The sequence below is a fragment of the Phlebotomus papatasi genome, chromosome 1 (genome assembly GCF_024763615.1).
Source record: "Phlebotomus papatasi isolate M1 chromosome 1, Ppap_2.1, whole genome shotgun sequence".
Classification (NCBI taxonomy): Eukaryota; Metazoa; Arthropoda; class Insecta; order Diptera; family Psychodidae; genus Phlebotomus; species Phlebotomus papatasi.
The window spans coordinates 17,393,786-17,418,656 of NC_077222.1; the positions used below are offsets into that span (position 1 = coordinate 17,393,786).

General features: G+C 34.0%; 4 protein-coding genes across 4 annotated transcripts; all 4 read right to left on the reverse strand.

Moving 5' to 3' along the window:
• Nucleotides 1-4: 4 nt before the first annotated feature.
• Nucleotides 5-6,150, reverse strand: LOC129799506 (uncharacterized). Its single transcript, XM_055843456.1, has 11 exons — nt 5,909-6,150; nt 5,112-5,610; nt 4,814-5,045; nt 4,531-4,755; nt 4,053-4,465; nt 3,914-3,926; nt 1,740-1,953; nt 1,172-1,670; nt 870-1,101; nt 579-803; nt 5-500 (listed from the first exon to the last, which is right to left on the reverse strand). Exons 1-11 carry the CDS (start codon nt 6,148-6,150, stop codon nt 73-75), a joined length of 3,222 nt encoding a protein of 1,073 aa, XP_055699431.1. The 3' UTR covers nt 5-72.
• A 1,992-nt stretch (nt 6,151-8,142) lies between these two features.
• On the reverse strand, nt 8,143-15,490 carry LOC129799507 (uncharacterized). Its single transcript, XM_055843458.1, has 10 exons — nt 15,011-15,490; nt 14,451-14,949; nt 14,165-14,390; nt 11,117-11,341; nt 10,630-11,049; nt 9,831-10,098; nt 9,271-9,769; nt 8,980-9,205; nt 8,692-8,916; nt 8,143-8,616 (listed from the first exon to the last, which is right to left on the reverse strand). The coding sequence occupies exons 1-10, from the start codon at nt 15,250-15,252 to the stop codon at nt 8,180-8,182; spliced, it is 3,267 nt and encodes a 1,088-aa protein (XP_055699433.1). The 5' UTR covers nt 15,253-15,490; the 3' UTR covers nt 8,143-8,179.
• Nucleotides 15,491-17,012: 1,522 nt separating this feature from the next.
• Nucleotides 17,013-18,594, reverse strand: LOC129798060 (cytochrome P450 9e2-like). The gene is made up of 4 exons (XM_055841026.1): nt 18,113-18,594; nt 17,829-18,054; nt 17,542-17,766; nt 17,013-17,479 (listed from the first exon to the last, which is right to left on the reverse strand). Exons 1-4 carry the CDS (start codon nt 18,587-18,589, stop codon nt 17,052-17,054), a joined length of 1,356 nt encoding a protein of 451 aa, XP_055697001.1. The 5' UTR covers nt 18,590-18,594; the 3' UTR covers nt 17,013-17,051.
• Nucleotides 18,595-22,268: 3,674 nt separating this feature from the next.
• LOC129798027 (probable cytochrome P450 9f2) lies at nt 22,269-24,841 on the reverse strand. Its single transcript, XM_055840971.1, has 5 exons — nt 24,279-24,841; nt 23,715-24,213; nt 23,426-23,651; nt 23,140-23,364; nt 22,269-23,073 (listed from the first exon to the last, which is right to left on the reverse strand). The coding sequence occupies exons 1-5, from the start codon at nt 24,518-24,520 to the stop codon at nt 22,649-22,651; spliced, it is 1,617 nt and encodes a 538-aa protein (XP_055696946.1). The 5' UTR covers nt 24,521-24,841; the 3' UTR covers nt 22,269-22,648.
• Between the last annotated feature and the right edge of the window lie 30 nt (nt 24,842-24,871).

The window sequence follows — 24,871 nt, forward strand, 5'->3', positions numbered from 1 at the left end:
AGTTTTATTGCAAACTAATACTGCATACATTGATGTCTTTATACTTTGCGAATTCGCTTATGTAAAAATAGATTACAAGTTTCTGGGTTTGAGATCAACCCAAAAACCCTTTTCTGGTTTTAAGGCAAATCCTGCTTTGGCCAATTTCAGCGGAACTTGCGTCTTCTCAGATACTTCAAAGGTGAACTTGGTCAAGATGTAGTAAATGATGGCTTTGGTCTCCATCAACGCAAATCTCGATCCTATGCAGTTTCTTGGACCAACTCCGAAAGGAAGATATGCGAACGGATTTATCTTGTGCTTATTCTCCTCACTAAACCTCTCAGGATCAAATCGAGATGGATTGGGAAAGTATTTCGGATCATGATGTAGGCTTACAATCGGAATCAAGATAGCTTCCCCGACTTTCACGTCACAGCTTATCTCGTCTGTCTTAATTCTGTAAGGTTTCACACATTTCCGATCCGTTGCAACACCAGGCGGCCAATAACGAAGACTTTCTACAAAAATCAAGAAATAAATGGACACGAGATTAGATAGAAATATTTTGCAAACTAAGGATGACTAAGGCCATTTACCTGAAATAACCATATCCAGATATGTCATTTTCTGAAGAGCTTCGTATGTCAATGGTTTTCCGCCAAGACTTTCTCTAGTAGCATCGACTTCTAGTAGAAGTTTCTTCTGGACTTCTGGATTAACTGCTAATTCATGTGCTGTAAAGCACATGCAAGTACTACTAGTATCGAAACCAGCCAGGAAGAAAATCAAACACTGGGCAGTTAAATCATCGTCTACGAATTCTAGGAGTGTAATGGATTATTTAAGAAAATAAATTTACAAAGATTTAAAACTATATTCATTCTTACTGCTTTGATGAATAGCTTCTCCGATTTTGGTTTCCTGAACAACGGCAAATCCTTCACTTAAACTCTCTTGTCCTTCTTCTTCATGATGAAGTTTACCCTTTCGAGCTTGAATTAAAAGATTAATCATATCGGGACGATAAATGTTTTCACGTTCTCGGTGATGAATTGTATCCCAAACAAGATTTCTGAAGAATGAACTAAATTCTTTAGTAAACAAAGAAATTCCTAAAGCCTGTAAATAAATATACAGAAGAAATAGTATAACACATCCTGAGAGATTACAAGTTCAACAAGATTCTCACCTTGGATATTGTGGGAAACTGAAGCAACATGAAGAAATATAAACTACGGATTCCACTAAAATCTGATGCTTTCTTTCCAAATTCGTAAAACTGATTATTTTTCTCATGAAAAGAATCAACCTTAATCCCAAAAGCACACGTTGCAATAACATCATTGGTGAATCTTGTAAAGAGATCCTTCATTTCCATTAAGATTGGTTTGCCATTTTTGACATCCTTTTCCAAAAAGTCCACGGTTGCGGAAGAACATTCAGAAACCAGTTGAAACATAGTTCTCATCTTGCTTCCTGTAAAAGCCGGACTAAGAGTTGATCTCATGTCTTTCCACCGTTGCCCCTTGAGTGACAGTAAGTTCCGTCCGAATAATGGATCATGAGTTTCGTCCAAGTTCAGGCGATGATCAAGAAAATGATCAAAATCTTTCACTGCTATTTGTTTGATTAATTCAGGATCTCGAACTAAGAAAAGCGGTCTTCGAAACTCAAAGATACCATAAAACCTAAACATTAGAAACGTCATTATTAGATATATATCTGAACAAGTTTCAATGGGATGTTTTTTTTCTTACTTTTCGGTAGGAAAATAATTATACATCTCAGAAATAGCATCTGAAAAAGATTTCGTTTGTAGAACCATATGCCTAAAGTTCCCTAAGAGTGGTACTGGCGGAATGAACTTGAGGTTCCTCCTTTTGAAAGTATCGTAAGTTGCAGTGCTCCATTTGTAGACAAAATACCCAAGAACAGCTATTAAAACGCTCCACTTGGAGAATATCAATGCGACTAAAGAACTTATTATAAAATAAATCATTTTCACTTAACTTTTACTGAAATCAACTGATCGCGATGGAAATTCTACACAGGTTTATATACACTTGGTTTGCCGATAAAATGTTCAACAGATAAAAATTCACACAGACCATTTCATCAACAATTAGGTATATACTGAGAATACACAGCCAAAAATACATAGTAAATGGGCAAATGAGTTAAACATCAAAAAATTATGACTTTAGCGACAATGTTTGGTCAAGCAAACATTTTGTATTATGATGAATAAGCAGATTTTCATTCAATTCCATGAACTGTACTAAGAAATTAGTCACGAACCACCCAGATTTTGCTATAAAGCTTTATTGACGTGTGCCTATCCACGTATTCATTAAAATTAAATCCCAAACGGCTAAAGATATTGACTTGGGGTTTTTTTTTGAGAACCTCAAATCAGTGAATTCTAAATAACAGGTTTTGCAACTTGAAAACAAAACAAAGAGTTTACGCCTAATGCCCAGCGCACAATAACATTTGTTTAGTAAACATGTTTTTGACACTTCAATGAGAGTGAATGAGATCTAGATCTAGTCATCTCGCTCATTCTCATGGTAAATTTTGAAAACATGTTTACAAACAAAAGTTATTGTGCGCTGGTCATAACGCACAACAACTTTTGTTTAGTAAACATGTTTTTGACATTTCAATGAGAGTGAGTGAGATCTAGATCTAGGAGATCTAGTCATCTCTCTCACTCTCATAAAAATTTTAATACATGTTTACAAAACAAAAGTTATTGTGCTCTGGTCATTATACGAGTATTTAATGATAATTTATTTTTCCTCTTACATACAAGTCTATAGGAAAGATACAAATGTATAAGAAGACACATACAAGTACAGAGGTGTGCAAGAACCGTTGAAACCGAATAAACGTCAAAATAAGTTTGTTCAAGTAGTGTTTTGACGACTGACGTACAAGTTTCTAAGTTTATAGGAACGAGTATTTGATCTGCAATAATTTTGAAATGAAAATTATATGAAAAACTCCATTTTGTAATGATTTATATTTTTTAAATTATTTCATCAAAATGTATTTAATTAACTTTATTTTTTTTTCTGACCAGTTACAGTTTTTGCTTTTCATTTGTTTGTGACCACTCTTAATTCCCTTCTCTCAAACCATTTTAAGATATTTTTAAAATGAAAAAAAAAAACTTTTTTAATCCTTGGTAAGGACAAGAAGACCCGATATTCTGCATATTTTCGAAGCCGAAAAAAACTGTGCGCAATAGCTTTTTATGCACATAAAAAAAATGTATAGGGTAACGAGTGGTATTTCGGGACATTTTTTAGGACTTTCAAGTTTCAAACAGCTTAACGACTTCTCAAATATTTTTTTTCTTTGTTGATACAAATATTTATGTTCCTTATGCTATCCAGACTGAGATTCTTATCGAAAAATTTTGAAAAATGCATAATTTTTTATACAAAATAGCAAAAAATGTAAAAAAGTAAGAGTGGTATATTTCGGGACAGTTGCGTATTTCGGGACAGACAAAAGTCGCTATTATGCAAATAAATTTCACCGAGCCTGATTATTTACCTTTAAGTAGAAGTTTTAAACTTTACTCTTTCATAAAAAAATTGTTTGAATTTCACTTTTAAAGTGACTTAAATCGAAAAAACTAAGCACTGTTTGTGCTGACATCTGCAAAATTGACCACACTGAAAGTTTTTTTAAAAAGTGAAATGTGACACTCACAATTCACGCGTATTTCACGCTTTAAAATAAATAAAATTTCAGAACTTTTATGCTTTTATGCTTTTCTGATACGTAAAGAGCTTAATATTTCATATAGAACTTAAAAATAATTAGAAAACAAATATTTATAGGATTTTTGATGTGTCCCAAAATACCTATATTATGTGCCGAAAAGCACCTTGTCCAGAAATACCACACGTTACCCTACCTATAGGAGATTCCTTTCCAATTAGTTACATACACGTCGTAATATATGCAAACATTATTGTTGCAAACACAATGTATGCAACATAATTATGATTTTATAGTATTTGGCATCTAGAATGACTAGGTACCTAATTCCTTGCTTTAAGATAAAGCCAGAATCCTTTCTCTGGTTTCAAAAAGAATCCCGATTTAATCACTTTCAGTGGAACTTGTGTCTTCTCGGATACTTCAAAAGTGAACTTAGTCAAGATGTAGTAAATAATGGCCTTGGTCTCCATCAACGCAAATCTTGATCCTATGCAGTTTCTTGGACCAACTCCGAAAGGGATATACGTGAACGGATTTATCTTGTGCTTATTCTCCTCACTAAACCTCTCAGGATCAAATCGAGATGGATTGAGAAAGTACTGGGGATCATGATGAATGCTTACAATGGGAATGAAGATAGTTTCTCCGACATTCACATCACAGCTTATCTCGTCCGTCCTTATTGTGTAAGGTTTTACACATTTCCGATCGGTTATAATACCAGCTGGCCAATAACGAAGACTTTCTATTAAGTTCAAGGAAGCAGACATGATAGTCTTTTTTAAACTCACGAGGACTGAAGCCATTTACCTGACATTACCATATCCAAATATTTCATATTTTGAAGAACTTCATATGTCAATGGTTTTCCGCCAAGACTTTCTCTAGTAGCATCGACTTCTAGTAGAAGTTTCTTCTGAACTTCTGGATTAACTGCTAATTCGTGAGCTGTAAAGCACAAACTGGAGCTAGTCGTATCGGAACCAGCCAGGAAGAAATTCAAACACTGGGCAGTTAGGTCGTCTTCAACTAAATCTAAGAGTCAATTTGGAAGATTATTAATGCCAAACTTTGATATTTAATTTATTCTTACTTCTTTCGTGAATAACTTCTCCGATTTTAGTGTCCTGCACCACGGCAAATCCTTCATTCAAAGTTTCCTGTCTCTCTTCTTCGTTTTGAAGTGTCCCCTTTCGAGCTTCAATCAGAAGATTAATCATATCCGGACGATAAATATTTTCACGTTCTCGATGATGAATTGTATCCCAAACAAGATTCCTGAAGAAGTCATGGAACTCTTTCTCAAATAGAGAGATTCCAAATATCTACACAAAATATTTATATACACAAAATAGACACTTAAAAACGTTTTAGAGCTCAACAGGCTTTACCTTATATAGTATGGGAAAGTGAAACAATGCAAAATAATAGAGACCACGAATACCACTGAAATTGGTTATTTTCCTTCCAAATTTGTAAAGCTGATTATCTTTTTCATTGAGAGAATCCACCTTGATCCCAAAAGCACATGTTGCAATAACATTGGTAGTGAATCTTGTAAAAAGGTCTTTCATGTCCGTTAGAAGTGGTTTTCCATCTTTTACTTCCTTTTCCAAAAAGTCCACAGTTGCAGAGGAACATTCAGAAATCAGCTGAAACATGGTTCTCATCTTGCTACTGGTAAATGCTGGTCCAAGTGTCGATCTCATGTCCTTCCACCGTTGTCCTTTGAGAAAAAGTAAGCTTCTTCCCAATAATGGATCATGAGTTTCATCCAAATTAATTCGATGGTTAAGAAAATGATCAAAATCTTTCACTGCCATTTGTTTGATTAATTCAGGATCTTTGATCAAGAAGAGTGGACTTCTCATCTCAAATATTCCAAAGAATCTAAAGAAATTTTGTTACTAAAGCTGTCTACACATATGCGCATTTTTTAAAAAAATTCTTTAAAAAAATTTTTAAAAAATAAGAATGGGTCGGTTTTTTTTACAAAATTGCTTACATACTAGGCAAATTTCTGTAAAAAATCCATTTTTTTACAAAAATTTTCACTAGTGTAGAGCCGATTCTTTTTAAAAGCCTTTTTAGGGTTATTTTTTAAAGAATTTTTTTAAAAAATGCTCATAGTGTGTAGACAGCCTAAAGGAAAATGCGTTTCATATGCAAGCTAATATCATCGACTGACTTTTCTTTTGGATAGTAGTTATAAAGATCACGAGCCACATCTGAAAAGTTTTTTGTTTTAAAAATTACGTGGAAAAAGTTTCCAAAAAGTGGTACAGGCGGTATGAACTTGACTCCTCTTTTTGCAAAAGTGTCGTAAGTTGCAGTGCTCCATTTGTAGATAATATATCCAAAAAGAAGTGCAAAAACTGTCCAGATAGATAATATTATATCTACTACATTATTAATGTTATATCCGAGCATTTTTAAACTTCTAACTTCACTGTCAATTGTTAAACTGATTTTAAACAAAGTTATGTAGTCTCTTATATACCTCTCATTAATTAGTAAAAATACCTTTAATAGCTATTATATAATTACGACAGAGCATTACATTCAAACTACTATTTTTAACTCGTAGCTATAATTTTTAAGAATATAGGGAAAACTGGGGCAGCACTAAATATGGAGTAGTACTGAACAGTGATTTTTGTTTCTAAACCACTTGGGCTATGACGAACATTGCTTCATTGGACAATCATCCCTTCAGTATCTATGAATTCATACAGGTCTCGTCCTCTGAAGTCTAATATCTAATTAAAAAATCGCAGTATTCGATGCTACACCCTGTTCGGTAGTGCTCCAGATTCCCTTATACACTGAGAAAACTTTGAAAGGTATTTTCACAAATCGTATGTTTAGAGTTTAGATTATACTCCCTCAAAACATAGTAAAAAACTAGTGATAAGCCCAGATAAACTTATGGTAGCTGAGATTCTTTACAGGTGACCTCGAAATGCGTGCAACTCGGGGTGCTTGCAACTCGGAATACGTGAAAATTCGATTGTGAGTTGAATTTTGGGGGTAAAGAATCGCGTCGAGTAAACGGTTCTCGGACACCGAAATGGATAAAATTGACTCCTCGCGATTCTTTACCCCCAAAATTCAACTCACAATCGAATTTTCACGTATTCCGAGTTGCAAGCACCCCGAGTTGTACGCATTCCGAGGTCACCTGTAAAGAATCTCAGCTACCATAAGCTTATCTGGGCTTATCACTGGTCATTTACTATTTTAAATAGTCTGAGTGGGGAAGACCAACAAAAGAAAAAAAAGTTCATTGAAATCGGTTAATAAACATAAGACATAGAGTCCGGTCCATATGGGTATAGTAAGGGTCGGGGTACAGTGGGTTGGGGTAGAGACGGATGGAACCCATCGTTAGAAAGATCTTGATCTCAGATATAATATAAACTAAAATTTTGTCATAATCGCTTCAGAAACACCAACCAATAAAAAGGCATTTTTATTTGAAAATCAAAAAAAATTTCAAAAACGGGAAATCGAAAAATTTTGATTTTTAACTGTTTATAAGTATTGTGGAGTACTGTATTCTCTGAAAAGTTGAACTCAAAATTTTGAGTTTAACTGGTATTTTTTCTTTTTTGAAAATGTTGTAAAAATTTGAATATTTTTTTTTTAAAAAATAAGCGCAAAATTGGAAGCTCGCCTTTTCAGGGAATGTAGTACTCAATGTTATACTGATCAACAGTAAAAAAATGAAAATTTTTGAGATTGGGGTTTTTAAAAAAAAAAATTATTTTTTAATTTAAAAAAAAATCAAAAAATCGTTACAAAAAAACTTGAGCTGATAATACGAAAAGTAAGATATCGTTTTAAAGAGAATAAAATTATCTTTCAAATAAAAAAGAATAAGAAGAAATCTCAACCCGTTCGCAAGATAGAGCATTTTGAAAAATTTGCCAAAAATCTCATTTGATGAATGAAGCACGAGACGCCATCTTTGGCGCCGTGTATCTCCGGCCAGGAATTTTTTTTGGGCGAAAACAAAATAGGGGTATATTATTTTATCGTTTATTTTAACATATGTAAAATTCAGAAACATCTGAGACCATGAACCCGCGATTTGCGATTTTTTCGGTCGTCTTGAGATGGATTGGCCCATATACTTATTTTTGTTGCGTTGATTAATTTAGTTAGGGCACATTAAATCTTTGTTCCAAAAGATTACTTCTAAATAATCTGTAAATTTATTTTCAATTTATCATATTTTGGCCAAAGATGACTTTTTTCATTGTTTTTATTCGTTTGTATTGGAGCTAAATAACTTGATGTTCTTGAAGAATCATCTGTTATCACAATTTCCGGTAAATAAATTCTTAATTGCCCTTAAGGAATAATTTACAGCATATGCTACATTGCGAAATTCGTATTTAAAAAAAAGTCCAAATAGTATAATTTGTTCAAATAATTTTTATTTTAGTATAGTTTTTTAAACAATATTCTTATTTCTTGGCTTAAGATCTACCCAGAAGCCTTTTTCTGGTTTCAAAGCAAATCCCGACTTAGCGAGTTTCAGTGGAACCTGCGTTTTTTCGGATACTTCAAAGGTAAACTTGGTCAAGATGTAGTAAATGATGGCCTTGGTCTCCATCAATGCAAATCTCGATCCTATGCAGTTTCTTGGACCAACTCCGAAAGGAAGATATGTGAACGGAGTAATATCGCGCTTGTTTTCCTCACTAAATCTTTCAGGATCAAATCGTGATGGATTGGTAAAGTATTTTGGATCATGATGTAGGCTCACAATCGGAATCAGGATAGCTTCTCCGACTTGCACATCACAGTTTACTTCATCCGTTTTTATTGTATAGGGCTTGACGCATTTGCGATCAGTCGCAATAGCGGGTGGCCAATATCGGAGACTCTCTATTTTACGAATTTATTAAAAATATATTAGCTTATATTTGAATTAATTTAAACACTGTGTAGTTGATCACGTACCTGATATTACCATATCAAGATAAGGCATATTCTGTAGATCTTCGTAACCCAAAGGTTTTCCAGCCAGTTTTTCCTTTGTAGCATCCACTTCTGCAATGAGTTTCTTCTGGACGTCTGGATTAGCTGCTAATTCATGAGCCGTAAAACACATACATGTACTAGCTGTATCGAATCCAGCTAAGAAGAAGATAAGGCACTGGGCCGTTAAATCGTCTTCTTCGAGTTCTGAAAATGTCAATAAAAAAATATTAGTTCTGTGTAAAAAGAGATTATCAGGATGTTACATACTGCTCTGGTGAATAGCTTCTCCAACATGAGTTTCCTCAACAGTAGCAAATCCTGCATTTTCTGTTTCCTCTTCCTCGTGCTTTAGCTTTCCTTTTCGAGCTTGGATCAGGAGATTAATCATATCCGGCCGGACGATGTTCTCACGTTCTCTGTGCCGAATTGTGTCCCAAACGAGGTTTCTGAAGAACGCACAAAATTTATCCGAAAACAGTTTGACTCCTAAAGCCTGCAAGAATATCGATTTTCAAAATGTAAAATCGTAAGTGAGGTTATTCACTGAGAGGATGAAACCTTTGCAATTGTTGGGAATTGGAGCATAATAAAGAAGTACAGGCTTCGGATTCCACTAAAATCTGATGATTTCTTTCCATGAAGATAAAACTCGTTATCTTTGTTGTTGAAAGAGTCCACCTTGATCCCGAAAGCGCACGTTGCAATAACATCATTGGTGAATCGTGTAAAGAGATCCTTCAATTCCATTAAGAGTGGTTTGCCATCTTTTACTTCCTTTTCCAAAAAGTCCACGGTTGCGGAAGAACATTCAGAAACCAATTGGAACATGGTTCTCATCTTGCTTCCTGTAAAAGCTGGACTAAGGGTTGATCTCATGTCCCTCCACCGTTGACCTTTTAATGAAAAAAGATTGCGTCCGAATAATGGATCATGAGTTTCGTCCAAGTTCAGGCGATGATCAAGAAAATGATCAAAATCTTTCACTGCTATTTGTTTGATCAATTCAGGATCCTTAACCATGAAAAGTGGTCTCCTCATTTCAAACATTCCATAAATCCTAAACAAAATTTTAATTATAAAGACAAATGTCTTTCATGTCTTTTGGAGACTAAACTCACTTTTCTTTCGGATAGTAATTGTAGAGATCTCGGGTCGCATCTGAGAAATTTTTAGTTTGCAAAATTATATGATGAAAATTGCCAAGAAATGGAACAGGTGGAATGAATTTGAGGCCTCTCTTTTCGAAAGTATCGTAAGTAGCTGTGCTCCATTTGTAGAAAATATATCCAAGAACAGCCACCAAAAGAGTCCATTTGGAAAATACCAAACCGACTACACAACTTATTGCGCAACCGATCATTTTACGCACAATTGAAGTTGAAGTTCACGGTCAAAAACAGAAATGAACTAATGGTATTTTAATGCTACCCGGTCTTTTATACCAGAAGATGAGTTAACTGTTTACTATCTTATCGACTTCTTCTATAAAAGAGATATACATGTATGCAATATAAGTCTACGCTATTGTTACTAATATGAGTGTTTAATACATATTTTTGTGATTTTTTTATTCTCTTGTGTGAATTTAGTTGTAACTGAATAGTAGTATATCCAACCACGGAACGAAGCTATACTCCCACATATCACAACACATACATATACACTATCATCTCTATATACCACAGGCTTGATACAAACCAATGGAGAACTTTTTGAATGTCATAGTGGTCCATAAGACCGATACTTTCAAACCAAAAGAAAGAAAAAAAACAATATTTTCCAATTTTAATCATTATTAAAAGAATTATAAATGTTTTTCCTTTAACCTTTTATTAAAGGGATAATAAATTTTTGGTGAAAATGAATCTCAAATACAATTTTGCTGTCAAATTGTTTTTCTATTAAAATTTTATTCACTTCGCGGCTTAAGATTTACCCAGAAGCCTTTTTCGGGTTTCATAAAGAACCCAGATTTGGAAAGTTTTAAGGGAATTTGTGTCTTCTCGGATACTTCAAATGTGAACTTGGTCAAGATGTAGTAAATGATAGCCTTGGTCTCCATCAATGCAAATCTCGATCCAATGCAGTTTCTTGGACCAACTCCGAAAGGAAGATATGTGAACGGAGTGATGTTGTGCCTATTCTCCTCACTAAACCTCTCAGGATCAAATCGAGATGGATTGGGAAAATACTGTGGATCGTGATGAAGGCTCACGATAGGTATTATAATAGGCTCTCCAACTTTCACGTCACAGCTAGTAGTGTCTGTCTCAATTCTGTAAGGTTTTACACACTCACGATCAGTTCCAGCAGTCGGTGGCCACTTTCGAAGGGTCTCTGTATTAAAACCAAAAAATATTGTATAATAGCAATTACAGCTTTTTGATATTAATAAAATACAAACCCGAAATGACCATATCCAGATAATGCATATGTTGAAGCGATTCATAAGTTAGAGGTTTATCACCGAGCTTTTCTTTCATGGCATCTACTTCTACAAGGAGTTTCTTCTGAACTTCTGGATTCACAGCTAGTTCATGAGCTGTGAAGCACATACACGTACTACTGGTTTCGAATCCAGCCAAGAAAAAGATCAAACATTGGGCTGTTAAATCATCTTCCTGGAGCTCTGGAAAAGTGTGATTGAAAATTAATGTAATAACTCTAAAAATTAAAGAATAAATTAATAAATGAAGTGGTGTTTTCGGAGGGAAAGTCCGTCCGGATGCGGCAACACTATTTGGGGAGTTTTCAATCCAATATCAAAAACTACTTCTTCTCCAGAGCTTTCGACACGCACCGTGTCTTCCTCAGTGGTCGAGTGTTGTCAGAGATCTGGGGGTTTCATTGGATAAGGACTGTTTTGCATTATTGGTGGGAAATTTCCAGGATTTTCACAAAAAATATCAAAGGATGCATCAAACCCTCTTCAATTATTAAATGATTGAATGCACCAATGCAAAACAACCCCTATCCAACGAAACCCACAGACCTCTAACAACACTCGACCACTGAGAAAGACACGGTGCGTGTCGAAAGCTCTGGAGAAGAAGTAGTTTTTGATATTGGGTTGAAAACTCCTCAAATAGTGTTGCCGCATCCGGACGGACTTTCCCTCCGAAAACACCAACACGACAATTTTCAAGGGGTTACTAAAATTTGAAATACCGACACATTTTATCGTTTGAATCTATAGGATCCACGGAATCACTCGTAAGATTCTAATAGAATCTGAAATGATATTCCTTCAAGAATCACTGGAATCAAATGGAATCACAGACACATTCCTAATCAATATTTCGCGACAGATAATGATAAGCTATAGGCTAATTCAAAACCTGCTTCAATTGGAAATTTTTCGCTACTCCAAATGGAAACGTCATTGTTTTCATGATAAATACAGTACTAAATTGCTATATTTATATATATTCTATACCACAGTTTCATTATTTAGTTAATTTTGCTCCAAATAAAGCAAAAATCCATTCATATTCACAAGTTTTAATTTGTTAATTTCTCAGAAAAATTAAAAGTGTACCTTTTCACCATTGAATTTTTCATAGATCGACCATGTTTTCCAATGAAAAACACAATAAGGTGACTGTTGTTTATTCGTTTTGTTTAATATTTAATGTCATATTTCTGGCTAATTTTGGTTAAATTAAATGCTAATCTTTATTGTTAACGGTACGTGAAGTTTTCAAATGAAATAATTACCTATTTTGTGAACAAAAAGAGTTTTTCTGAAGTATCTGCAAATGCTTCAATAGGAAACCCCGGAAATATGATTTTTTTCTGGAGAGATTTTCTTATTGTTTTAGATGGGAAAAGAGAAAAGACCAAAAATAAGAATAAATTCTGCACTCAAGAGCAACTCAACAAGGTTTTGGAAGCCTTTCGCCGTGGCTTCACTTACATTATTTGTCTCCAATTAGAAAATTTCCCTTGTCTCCATTTGGATTAATTTATTTCCAATAGAAGCATTTTACAGTAACAGTAACATTCTAGAAGAGTCAAGGAACAAATTTATGTAATTCTCTTCAGAAAAAATATCAACTTAATGTGTTGAATCTTCTGTCAGAGTTAAAGCGTCTGGAAATGGTTTTGAATTAGGACATTTACCCTAGTACATTACAGATTTCTATGGATATGTTTAATTTTTCAAAGGAATCCAGTTACGATCTGTTTTTCGAGGGAATCACCGTGCCGATTTATACGATTTTGTCGGATTTAGACAAAGGGTACAAAAGCGTTTTCATGGATCTGAGTGAGTAGCTTTCCGTTCCAGGAAATTGCATTTTAAGTTTGAGGATCCCAAAGCGATGTTCTTCGAGACCAAAAGAGCTTTTAAACTTTATATGCTTGAAAATCAGAATCAATCTTATTGCAATCATATCTTTTTGATGATTTTAAGTGGTTTTGATAGCACATAATCAGATTTAATTGATTTCCAAAAATAAGTACTAGCTTTTTTTTATTTCAAGGAAAAGGGATTGAGATCACCTTCCCTTTTTTAACTTTCTTGCTTTCTGTTAAAAGTTCACAATAAATTAATTTTCAAATCGTTTTTTTTTCAATGATATCAACATATTTTCAGATAAAAGAAATATTTTTCGCATGTTTAAAATCAAAAATTTAATTAAGGCTTTTTCTTGAAGCTGGAAAATTTTGATCAAAAATGGACTAATAATGCTATTTTTAGAGTTTCTTTGAAAACTTTCTTTCAAAAATTGAATTTTAACCCTATTTTGATTATTTTGAAGCCTGATGTAGAAAGCTTTCTGACTAGATATTTCTTAAACCTGTTCCATAGCAACATTGTATAAGGGGTCTCGGATTTATGCATATCGAGATTCGGGATTATGCAAGCACATCTATGCATCTTTGCCTATCACAAGGAGCTTATTTGTGAAATCATTTTTGATCTAATCCCTAAATGTATGCAATTTTTTGAGGCGATAAATTTGAAATGTATAACTTTATGAACCGTGGACGCTGAAAATAAGCCAAGAAATTGGTTCCAACAATATTTTGCATATTTTACAGTGTTTCCGTAACTTATTCAAAAGAAGTCTCTTAAAAGTATGAGAAAATTCTTTAATGTATAAAGTCGTTTCGCGCGTTTTTTTCTCCGTGACGAAAGCAAGCATAATCCCGGGATCCCCTGTAGCTCTTCCTATTGTTCAAAAAGTACCTTGATCGTATTTGGCAACATCTAAAATTCGATAAATTCGAAGATATCGGGAATGTCGGGAATAAACAGAATCACAGAATGGAATAATTAAGAATCACAGAATACCGAATTGAATTATTAAGAGAATCACACATTTGGAAGCACTAGAATCACATTTGGGATTACAAGGAATAAACGGAATATGGACACAAATTTTCGATCTTGACTAACCCCTTGGCAATTTTCTACAGTAAATAAATAAATACACAATATTCTTACTACTCTGGTGAATAGCTTCTCCGACGTGAGTTTCCTGGACCACAGCGTATCCTTCCTTTTCATTAACTTCATCGTCATGTTTAAGTTTTCCTTTTCGAGCTTGAATTAGGAGATTAATCATATCCGGACGGACTATATTCTCACGTTCTCTATGTCGAATGGTATCCCAAACAAGTTTCCTGATGAATGTTGAGAATTTCTCTGAGAATAGAGAAATTCCTAAAACCTAGGAACCACATTATATCAGAAATTTTTAGAGGATATCGAGTCTACTATAAATTCAAACCTTATATAATTTTGGAAATAACATCAGCATGAAAAAGTAAATGGTGCGGAGTTTACCAAAATTGGATCCTTCTTTCCCGTATAAGTAGAATTCATTGTTTTTGTCTTTGAGAGAATCAACTTTAAGCCCAAAAGCACATGATGCGATAACATCATTGGTATATCGTGAGAACATATCCTTTAAGTCTGTTAAAAGGGGTTTGCCTTCCTTAATTTCTTTTTCTAAAAAGTTTACGGTGTCAGAACAGCATTCAGAAACCAGTTGAAACATGGTCCTCATCTTGCTACCGGTAAAAGCTGGACTTAAGGTGGAACGCATATCCCTCCATCTTTGGCCTTTCAGAGTTAAAAGATTTCGTCCGAATAGTGGTTCATGACTCTCATCAATATTTATTGGATGGTCGGAAAAGTGATCAAAATCTTTGACAGCAATTTGTCTGATCAACTCTGGATCACGGATCCAGAAAATCGGCCTTCGCATTTGAAACACACCACAAAATCTAAACAAGATCATACATCAGCAAAAACTTTAATATATTTTTAGATAATTTTTAAACTCACTTTTCATTAGGAAAGTACCAGTAGAGTTCATGAAATCCATCCACGAAAGTTTTCGTTTGCAAAATAATATGTTTAAAGTTCCCAAAGAGTGGTATTGGTGGGATGTACTTAATACCACGCTTTTCGAAGGTATCGAACGTTGCAATGCTCCATTTGTAGGCAAAATATCCAAGAATAGCTGATATAAGGGTCCATTTAGAGAATATTACATGCACTAAACAATTTATTGCACAACCGACCATTTTGCGCGCAATCTTAATGAAAACTCTGGACTTCTACTCAAATTCAAATGATGATATTTTTATTCTTTACACTCGTTTTTGTGTATCATAGAATGACTCGAAGAAATTTTACAAAACACTGAATACATTTGAACTGTTATCAACTCGTGATGTGAGAAAGGCACTCAGACAGTTTTGATATCGCAAATCGTAAATAAGAAGTGTTAAATAAATAATATTCTCTCAATGGATCTTGACACCTAGAGCCAAAATTTAATAATGAGTAGTAGTGGAAAGCTTACTGCTAAAAGAAGTCTCACGCCGACAATATTATATGATACCAGTACACATCTGAGTGTATGTAGTTGTTTCATGATATCACAAAAATTTGTGAACTTTATAGGAACCACCACAGAAATAAAAGGCAAAAAACAAATGGTCAGTAAAAAGTCAAAAGTGGTCAGCAGAAAATCAAATTTGATCAGCAAATAATTCGAAATAATCAGCAAAAATTTTCAATTTTGTCAGTAAAAAGTTAAATTCGAGTTGATCAGTAAAAACTTAAAAATTAATCTGCAAAAAATTAAAAATGATCAGTAAAAAGAAAATATGGTCAGTAAAAAATTAAAAATGAACAGCAAAAATATTCGAGTTGATCAGCAAAAAATTAAAAGGTCAGTAAAAAATTAAAAGTGGTCAGTAAAAAATAAAAATCGGTCAGTAAAAAATTAAAAACGAGCAGTAAAAAATAAAAATCGGTCAGTAAAAAATTAAAAGTGGTCAGTAAAACAAAATAAAAATTGGTCAGTAAAAAATTAAAAGTGAACAGTAAAAAATTAAATGTGGTCAGTAAAAAATTAAAAGAGGCCAGTAAAAAATTAAAAGTGGTCAGTAAAAAATTAAAAGTGGGCTCTAAAAAATACAAATTGGTCAGTAAAAAATTAAAAACGAGCAGTAGAAAATATAAATTGGTCAGTAAAAAATAAAATTTGATCAGTAGAAAATCAAAAGTGGTCAGCAAAAAATAAAAAGTGGTCAGTAAAAAATAGAAAGTGATCAGCAAAAAATTAAAAGTGATCAGTGACTTTTTTTACTGACCATATTTTATTTTTCACTGATCACTTTTAATTTTTTTGGCTGATAACTTTTAATTTTTTGCTGACCACTTTTTATTTTTTACTTACCACTTTTTGTTTTTTACTGACCATTTTTTAATTTTTTACTGCTCATTTTTAATTCTTTCCTGATCACTTTTTAACTTTTTACTGATCATTTCGAATATTTCTACTGCTCGTTTTAAATTTTTTGCTGACCACTTTTTATTTCTTACTGCTCATTTTTAATTTTTTGCTGCTTTTTTAAATATTTTTACTGATCATTTTTAATTTGTTGCTGACCAAATTCAATATTTTTACTGTTCATTTTAAATTTTTTACTGACCACTTTTTATTTTTTACTTACCACTTTTTGTTTTTTACTGATCATCTTTTATTTTTCACTGATCACTTTTCACTTTTTACTGATCATGCTTAATTTTTTGCTGACGACTTTTTATTTTTTACTCACCGCTTTTAATAAAGTACTGCTCTTTTTTAATTTTTTACTGGATCTTTTTAAACTTTTTGCTGCCCTTTTTTAATTTTTTACTGACCATTTTTTTTACTGATCATTTCGAATTTTTTGCTGACCAAATTTGACTTTTTACTGCTCGTTTATTCAATGCCGAAATAAAACAACACAGAATTATATTCATATTCATGTTTTTTCTTTATCTCCACACATCATGAAAGAAAACATAATAAAATTCTCAAAAGAAATTTTTATGTATTCCTTGGTTTAAGATCTACCCAAAAACCTTTCTCACCCCTCAAAAATAGTCCAGATTTGGCAAGTTTTAAGGGAATTTGAGTCTTTTCGGATACTTCAAAGGTGAACTTGGTCAAGATGTAGTAAATGATGGCCTTGGTCTCCATCAATGCAAATCTCGATCCTATGCAGTTTCTTGGACCAACTCCAAAAGGAATATACATGAACGGATTTATCTTATCCTTGTTCTCCTCGCTGAACCTTTCAGGATCAAATCGAGATGGATTGGGAAAATACTGCGGATCGTGATGAAGGCTCACGATAGGTATTATAACAGCCTCTCCGACTTTCACATCACAGCTAATAGTGTCTGTTTTAATTGTGTAAGGCTTACAACATTCCCGGTCCGTTGCAACAGCCGGTGGCCACTTTCGAAGGCTCTCTGTATAAAAAAAAGAAAACATTAACTATTGCTTTAGAATTTTAGCATTTGGGAACACAAACCAGAAACTACCATATCTAGATAATGCATGTCTTGAAGCAATTCATAGGTCAAAGGCTTCCCATCGAGCTTTTCTTTCATAGCATCTACTTCTACAAGGAGTTTTTTCTGAACTTCTGGATTCACAGCTATTTCATGAGCTGTGAAGCACATACACGTACTACTGGTTTCGAATCCAGCCAAGAAAAAGATCAAACATTGAGCTGTTAAATCATCTTCCTGGAGTTCTGAAAATAATTAAAACTCACTGCTTAACTTATGACAGAAATCAAGTTTAATATTTACTTACTGCTCTTATCAATAGCTTCTCCGACGTGAGTTTCTTGGACCACGGCGAATCCTTCCTTATAATTTACTTCAACTTCATGCTTAAGCTTGCCCTTTCGAGCTTGGATTAGAAGATTAATCATATCCGGACGAATAATATTTTCACGCTCTCTATGCCGAATTGTATCCCAAACAAGATTTCTGAAAAATTTTGAAAATGCCTCTGAGAAAAGGTTGAGTCGCAAAACCTGAAAAATGAAGATATTTGAAAATATTTGCAATATCAATTGCCCAATTACTCATCACCTTAGATAATTTTGGAAATATCATTTGCATGAAGAAGAATAAAGTACCCAATCCTTCCAGATTTGTAGCTTCTTTGCCATACAAATAGAATTCGTTGTTTTTATCTTTGAGAGAATCAACTTTAAGTCCAAAAGCACATGATGCAATAACGTTGTTAGTATACTTGGAGAAAAGATCCTTAAGATCAGTTTGTCGAACTTTTCCGTTAGCATCGTTTTCTAGGAAGCTTATGACTTCGGAACAGCATTCAGAAACCAATTGGAACATGGTCCTCATCTTGCTTCCGGTAAAGGCTGGGCTTAAGGTGGAACGCATTTCCCTCCATCTTTGACCCTTGAGTATCAAGAGATTTCGACCAAAAAGCGGTTCGTTTCTCTCATCAATGTTGAATCGATGATCGAGAAAGTGATCGAAATCTTTCACAGTAATTTGCTTGATCAACTCTGGATCACGGATCATGAAACGTGGTTTCCTCATCTCAAATACACCAAAAACTCTAAAAGGTATAATAAAATTAAAATTATCACTTTTGTCTTTTTTTTTAATTGAAAATAAACTCACTTTTCATTAGGAAAGTACCGATAGAGTTCATGAATGCCATCCATAAAATTCTTCGTTTGAAAAATAAGATGCTTAGTGTTTCCAAAGAGTGGTATTGGAGGGATGAACTTGATACCACGCTTTTCAAATGTATCAAAAGTAGCCGTGCTCCATTTGTAGACAAAATATCCAAGAACAGCCACTAAAAGACTCCATTTGGAGAACAATAAACCGGATAAGATACTAATTGCAAAATAGATCATATTGCTAATTTTGGTCCACTGAACTATTTGCGAGCGCACACACAGGTCGACTGAATTATCGATAGAACATTGCGAGATTTTTATACTTACTTTGATACTCTATGAGTCACAAAACCTGTGTAAGTAAAATTCAAGAGCAATAAAGTTTAATTCAATCTTGGTCTCCTTAACGATAAGGACATGCAAGAATTTAAGTAAAATACAAAATTGATCTTCTCAAAAATACTTTAATGCTTAATTCATACTAAATACTTTAATACTTTAATTCAATCAAGAATTGAAAATTTGTAATATTAGTTATACATTTTATGCAATTTTACTCATGCTTTTTGTCATTTACGCTTCTTGAGATACAAAAAATTTACAGCCATCCGGCGTTTTTGGGAGAAACCGTGACGTATATAGTTTTTAAAGTAGTATATAAGGGAAGAGCACCAGCGATCGGCAGTGTTCCTCGGATCGTCAGGTTAATACCGTATCGTTGCGACTTCCTGGCATTCAAGACTAGACCGCCATTGTAGCAGATAGTGGGCGGAAAAATAGATCCCTCTTGATTTTTACTCTTTATGAATGTCCTCTTCATTAGGTTTCGAATTGAAGGGAAAATGCCTGACACAGAATTCTGTGTCAGTCTTTTAGATTGTGAACATCTCCGTGAAAAATTGTGAAAAAGTTCAAGTGAAGTGCAGCAGTAAATTTTCCAACCTATACGTGATTTTTCCTCCAATTCGAAAACTGATGAAGAGGACATTCATCCTCGAAACGTCGTCGTGAAGAACTAAAAGAGTAAAAATCATGAGAGGTCTATTTTTCCGTCCACTATCTGCTACATCTCATCAGACCGAAAATTCATTCTAGACCATTGTTGTCGGCCCAGTGTAAGATCCTCTCCAAATCATCAATCACAGCATCGAACGCGTGAGATAAATTTAATGGATCTCCAGAGCGATAAATCTGAAGATCGTTTGCATAAAAATGGTTCCCACAATATCTGGGAATCTGTGGAAGATCATTTATGAAAAGAGAGAATTGGATAGGTCTCAAAATGGTACCTTGGGGTAGATCCTTCATCATCATTATAGGCTTCACGGGCGCGCGGCGGCCAGGGCCATATGCACCACTTTGCACTTGTACACTTGTGACATTGTGTAGGAACCCCCAGCGGAGAGCCCCTTTGAACTTACATGAGTTTGGGGTAGATCCTTTGGGTATCTTTGAGATGGTACCTTTGAGCAAGATCAAAGGCAGACGAGATTGATTGACTAGACCTTACAATCTGAGATCGAGATGCAAGTCCTGAGTTTAAAATGCAATATTTTTAATACAAATTGATTTTTCTTGTACATGGTTTATCGTCTTTGTTTACTTTAAAATCATTCTTAATACATTTTAAAATTAATAAAAATATAGGCATAGCTTTGGGTAATATTTCGGTCACCTTGACTCTCATTGTTCCATGCCTTTTCGGAATTTTCCAAAATCTTTTTTTTCATCATCTCGTGGAAGCAACATTTTTGCTTTTTGCATTTTTATAATCCCTATGGGATTCAAAAGCTAGAAATTTATGGAAATTTGAGGAGCTAAGGTAGTGGCCGAAATTGTAAGTTTTCCGAAATTTGGTACAGTTACCTTATTTTCTGATAAATTAGGTCAGCTTTACTAAAGAAATATGGAAAAAATATTAAGTGTTCTAAGCTAGAGTATGTACGAAACCTGAAAACCTTCCCCTACCAAATAGGGAGACGTGAGGTACCATTTGAAATAGTGTACCTTTGAAATTGGTATTTCTTCACTTATTTTTGAATAGAACTGGACCTTACAGTGATGTAGCTTAGCTTCATAAAACCAATTGCAAAGCTAAATTACATTATGATAAGCCTTAAATCCTTTTAAAATAGGAGAAAACAAATTTCAAAGGTTTCCCTATTTGAAAGATGCTCCACTTCCTGTTTTTTTACTACTCCATCCAGATATATTTTCAAGCAGTCAGTGTACCAATCGGGTTAAAGCGCTATAAGGAATAGTACAATGGAAGAAGTTTTGCAAAATATTTCAATACGTAAGTACTAGGGCAATGTTGGCATGGTTCGCACAGAGCGAGCCTTCAAACAATGCAAATTTTCTCTTTATTTACAAAGAGCTAGTTCGTAATTTCTTAGCCATAAGATAAATAATGATTAAGCTCATCAAACGAGATGAGAAATGGTTAGTCAGCTCTTTGCAAAAAAATAGAAAATTTGCATCGTTTGAAGGTTCACTCTGTGCGAACCATGCCTACATTCCCCTATAAACATCGAACTGATGAGTTTGAAGAAATGCTCTTCAATCATTACAAGAAATTTTATTATCTCCAAAAACACGAGACTACTTAAGACGTTACTTTGCTATATAGTCAAGTGATAAGAAAATGAGGGAAAAAATCACTATCGAGGATATAATTGGATTATAAAGGTGCTAAATAATTCAGCTTAGACTAGGCATTACGACTCTTGCAAAAACGGAATTGAAATTTAAATAATCTCAGCTAAAAGTATATTTTTGTTGTCAGTATTAAAATTGAAAAGTCGAGCTGTTTGACAAAACATAGTCGTTAACAAGTCAGATAGTCAAAATATATTTTATTTAAATAATAAAGTTCTTTACTTAAATTTTATTTCCGTCAATTTGGTAAAAGAGTGCAAAAAATATACCATGAATTTCGAATATAAAAGAGCATGATTCGCAAAGGAAGAATAAATAAAATTAAACTTGCCATACTATAGTATTAGGTAATAAATTTTTTAATTTGACAATTTCATTTCAACTGATATTCTTTATTTTTTTACTGTTTGATTTTCAATATTACATACTAAATAAAAAAGTAATAAATTTAGCATCAATTTTATACACTATGCATAAAACTACTCATTTTGAAGAAGTGTAGAATTCCCGAGAAATTTAGAAATTTTTAAAGAAAATATAATTTAAGGTAAGTTTATTTTCTTCATTAAAACCATTAAAACATTCAGGAATCATTTGGGATTTATTGGGGAAATATTTCGGATCATGATGAAGTTTGACAATCGGAATCAATCTTCACCTTTTCCTTCGCATTTTATCTTTTATTTTAGTAGGGTTTAACCGCCTTAACAGACAAAAAAATTCAAAACAAAATATTGATAAGATAAGATTCCGGAACTAAGCAGAATCCAGAGATACTAACCTGACGTACCATTACCTAGATAAGGCAATTTTAAGAGCGTCGTTCAGTTGTAGCAAATTTTTTTATTCTTTTTGTATTTTATAGAGTTCCCCTGTGATTTAAATTACACAAGTCGCAAAGATAATTGTTATAGTAATTCACAAAAAAGACCTTTAAGTTCGTATAGTATGTTGTTTTATTTTTTTATTTATATTTTTTTATAAATTGATTTGTTTTTCTGAAAGTTCACTGTTATAGAAGTTACAAAATAATTTTCGGAAACACGTCCATTTGACTTTATGTCTCCTTCATTTTGGCAATAAACTGTTCTATTAGTTGTTTTCATTTTTCTTTTGAAAATTTTTTAAAAAGTTTTTCAAAAGTCTTTTAAAACAGTAAAAAATCAACACACGACTTGCCTTCAGGAAAAAGAAGTCAATTTGAGAATTTTGTTTTGCAAATGTAATTCTAAGATCAATCACATATTTTTATAATTATTTTCTTTTTAATTTGATCCTTTATACATACGTAAACATCAATACTTTTGCATTACTAACTCCTAGGTTTCAAATTTACCCAGAAACCTTTTTCAGGTTTCAAAGCGAATCCGGTTTTGGCAAGTTTCAGAGGAACCTGGGTCTTCTCTGATACTTCAAAGGTAAACTTGGTCAAGATGTAGTAAATGATGGCTTTGGTTTCCATTAAAGCAAATCTCGATCCTATACAATTCCTTGGACCAACTCCGAAAGGAAGATATGTGAACGGAGTGATATTGTGCTTATTTTCTTCATTAAATCTCTCAGGATCGAAACGGGACGGATTGGGGAAGTACTGGGGATCATGATGAAGACTCACAATAGGAATCATAATACCTTCTCCGACTTTCACTTCGCAATTAATCTTGTCCGTTTTAATAACGTAGGGCTTAACGCACTGTCGATCAGTCGCAACTGCCGGTGGCCAGTACCGGAGACTCTCTGCAAAATTTATGTGAAACTGATTAGATAGGATTCAGGAACTGAGTAGATTTGGGAAATTCTCACCCGAAATAACCATATCCAGATAAGGCATTTTTTGAAGAGCTTCGTAAGTCAGAGATTTTCCACCAAGCTCTTCTTTTATGGCATCGACTTCGAGAAGGAGTTTTTGCTGGACTTCTGGATTAGCCGCTAGCTCGTGAGCTGTGAAACTCATACATGTACTACTTGTGTCAAATCCAGCCAAGAAGAATATAAAACACTGGGCAGTAAGATCATCTTCTACGAGTTCTGAAAAGAAGAATATGGAATCACTATGAATATCTTTAAACTTTGATATTGTGTTAACTACTGGTGTGGTCAAGAGCTTTTCCAACATTGGTTTCCTGAACAACAGCAAATCCTTCTTGATCTGTTTCTTCATCTTCGTGCTTGAGTTTCCCTTTGCGAGCTTGGATTAGGAGATTAATCATATCAGGACGAACAATACTGTGCCTTTCCCTTTCCCTTATTGTATCCCATACAAGACTCCTAAAGAAGTTACAGAATTTTTCTGAAAAAAGTGTTAGTCCAATGGCCTGAAACAAGAAGAAATATAAAGAAGTAAACTCTCGGATGAGATCTGGGATTTTTTAACCGACCTTGCATAATTTGGGAAACTGGATAATGAGTAAGAATTTGAGATTCCGAAGTGCACCAAAATCCGAAGCTTGTTTTCCAGCCATATAGAATTCGTTGGTTTTGTCATTGAGAGAATCAAGTTTGATTCCAAAAGCACAAGTTGCAATGACATCGTTAGTGAATCTTGTAAAGAGGTCCTTCAAGTCCGTTAAAATCGGTTTCTCATTTTGGACTTCCTTCTCCAAGAAGTCCACTGTTACCGAACAACATTCAGACACAAGTTGAAACATCGTCCTCATCTTGCTTCCGGTAAAAGCTGGACTGAGGGTTGATCGCATATCCCTCCATCTTTGACCTTTGAGGGCAAAGAGGTTGCGTCCAAAGAGAGGATCCTGATCCTCGTCCAGATTGACTCGATGATCGAGGAAATGGTCAAAGTCCTTAACTGCCATTTGTTTAATCAACTCGGGATCCCGAATTAAGAAAAATGGTTTCCGCATCTCAAAGATACCATAGGCCCTATATTAGTTACGTGATTGAGAACTATTCAGAAAGAACTTATGGTAAATACCGTTTTGACTTACTTTTCTTTAGGAAAGTGCCTATAGAAATCGTGTATGACATCTGTGAAGGTTTTTGTTTGAAAGACCATATCTTTAAAGCTCCCCAAAAGTGGTATAGGGGGGATGAACTTGATACCACGCTTCTCGAAGATGTCGTAAGTAGCAATGCTCCATTTGTAGGCAAAATATCCAAGAATTGCCGCAATGAGAGTCCACTTGGAGAATAACAGTCCGGTCAAGCAGCTTATTGCGCAACCGATCATTTTGAGCGCAATTTTATTGTGAAAAACTCGCGAACATACACAGAACACAACTGATAGCTCGTAAAATTTAGCAAGGTCTTTTATACCACTGTGCCTTGTGAGTAATTTCACAAAAATCACTAATTCACTTTTGATAAGACCATTGAACCCTTATCAATTTACGATAACACTGTCTGTAATTTCTACTATTTTTGGTAAAGATCTCTTGTGCTCCAAGAAGATATACTATACCTTGTGCACAGAGAAGTGGTTTAAGACTGAGACAAGTGGGAGAGATTGCGTGCTTGGATGTGTGAGGAATTCCCACCACCATCTGGCCAAAATATGGTAGGAATCGTGTTGCTATATTAA

Excerpts from the sequence above, each read along its gene's own strand:
- LOC129799507 (XM_055843458.1), bottom strand. The coding sequence starts at position 15,252 with ATGGTCGGTTGTGCAATAAATTGTTTAGTGCATGTAATATTCTCTAAA. Across the intron at positions 14,950-15,010 it reads TGGTACTTTCCTAATGAAAA|ATTTTGTGGTGTGTTTCAAA; the intron begins GTGAGTTTAAAA and ends GATCTTGTTTAG. Across the intron at positions 8,917-8,979 it reads AGAAGCTATTCACCAGAGCA|AACTCGAAGAAGACGATTTA; the intron begins GTATGTAACATC and ends TGACATTTTCAG.
- LOC129799506 (XM_055843456.1), bottom strand. The coding sequence starts at position 6,150 with ATGCTCGGATATAACATTAATAATGTAGTAGATATAATATTATCTATC. Across the intron at positions 4,466-4,530 it reads TTTGGATATGGTAATGTCAG|AAAGTCTTCGTTATTGGCCA; the intron begins GTAAATGGCTTC and ends TGAACTTAATAG. Across the intron at positions 804-869 it reads AGAAGCTATTCATCAAAGCA|AATTCGTAGACGATGATTTA; the intron begins GTAAGAATGAAT and ends TTACACTCCTAG.
- LOC129798027 (XM_055840971.1), bottom strand. The coding sequence starts at position 24,520 with ATGATCGGTTGCGCAATAAGCTGCTTGACCGGACTGTTATTCTCCAAG. Across the intron at positions 24,214-24,278 it reads AGGCACTTTCCTAAAGAAAA|GGCCTATGGTATCTTTGAGA; the intron begins GTAAGTCAAAAC and ends TAACTAATATAG. Across the intron at positions 23,365-23,425 it reads AAAAGCTCTTGACCACACCA|AACTCGTAGAAGATGATCTT; the intron begins GTAGTTAACACA and ends TCTTCTTTTCAG.
- LOC129798060 (XM_055841026.1), bottom strand. The coding sequence starts at position 18,589 with ATGAGGAAACCACGTTTCATGATCCGTGATCCAGAGTTGATCAAGCAA. Across the intron at positions 18,055-18,112 it reads TATTTCCAAAATTATCTAAG|GTTTTGCGACTCAACCTTTT; the intron begins GTGATGAGTAAT and ends TTCATTTTTCAG. Across the intron at positions 17,767-17,828 it reads AGAAGCTATTGATAAGAGCA|AACTCCAGGAAGATGATTTA; the intron begins GTAAGTAAATAT and ends AATTATTTTCAG.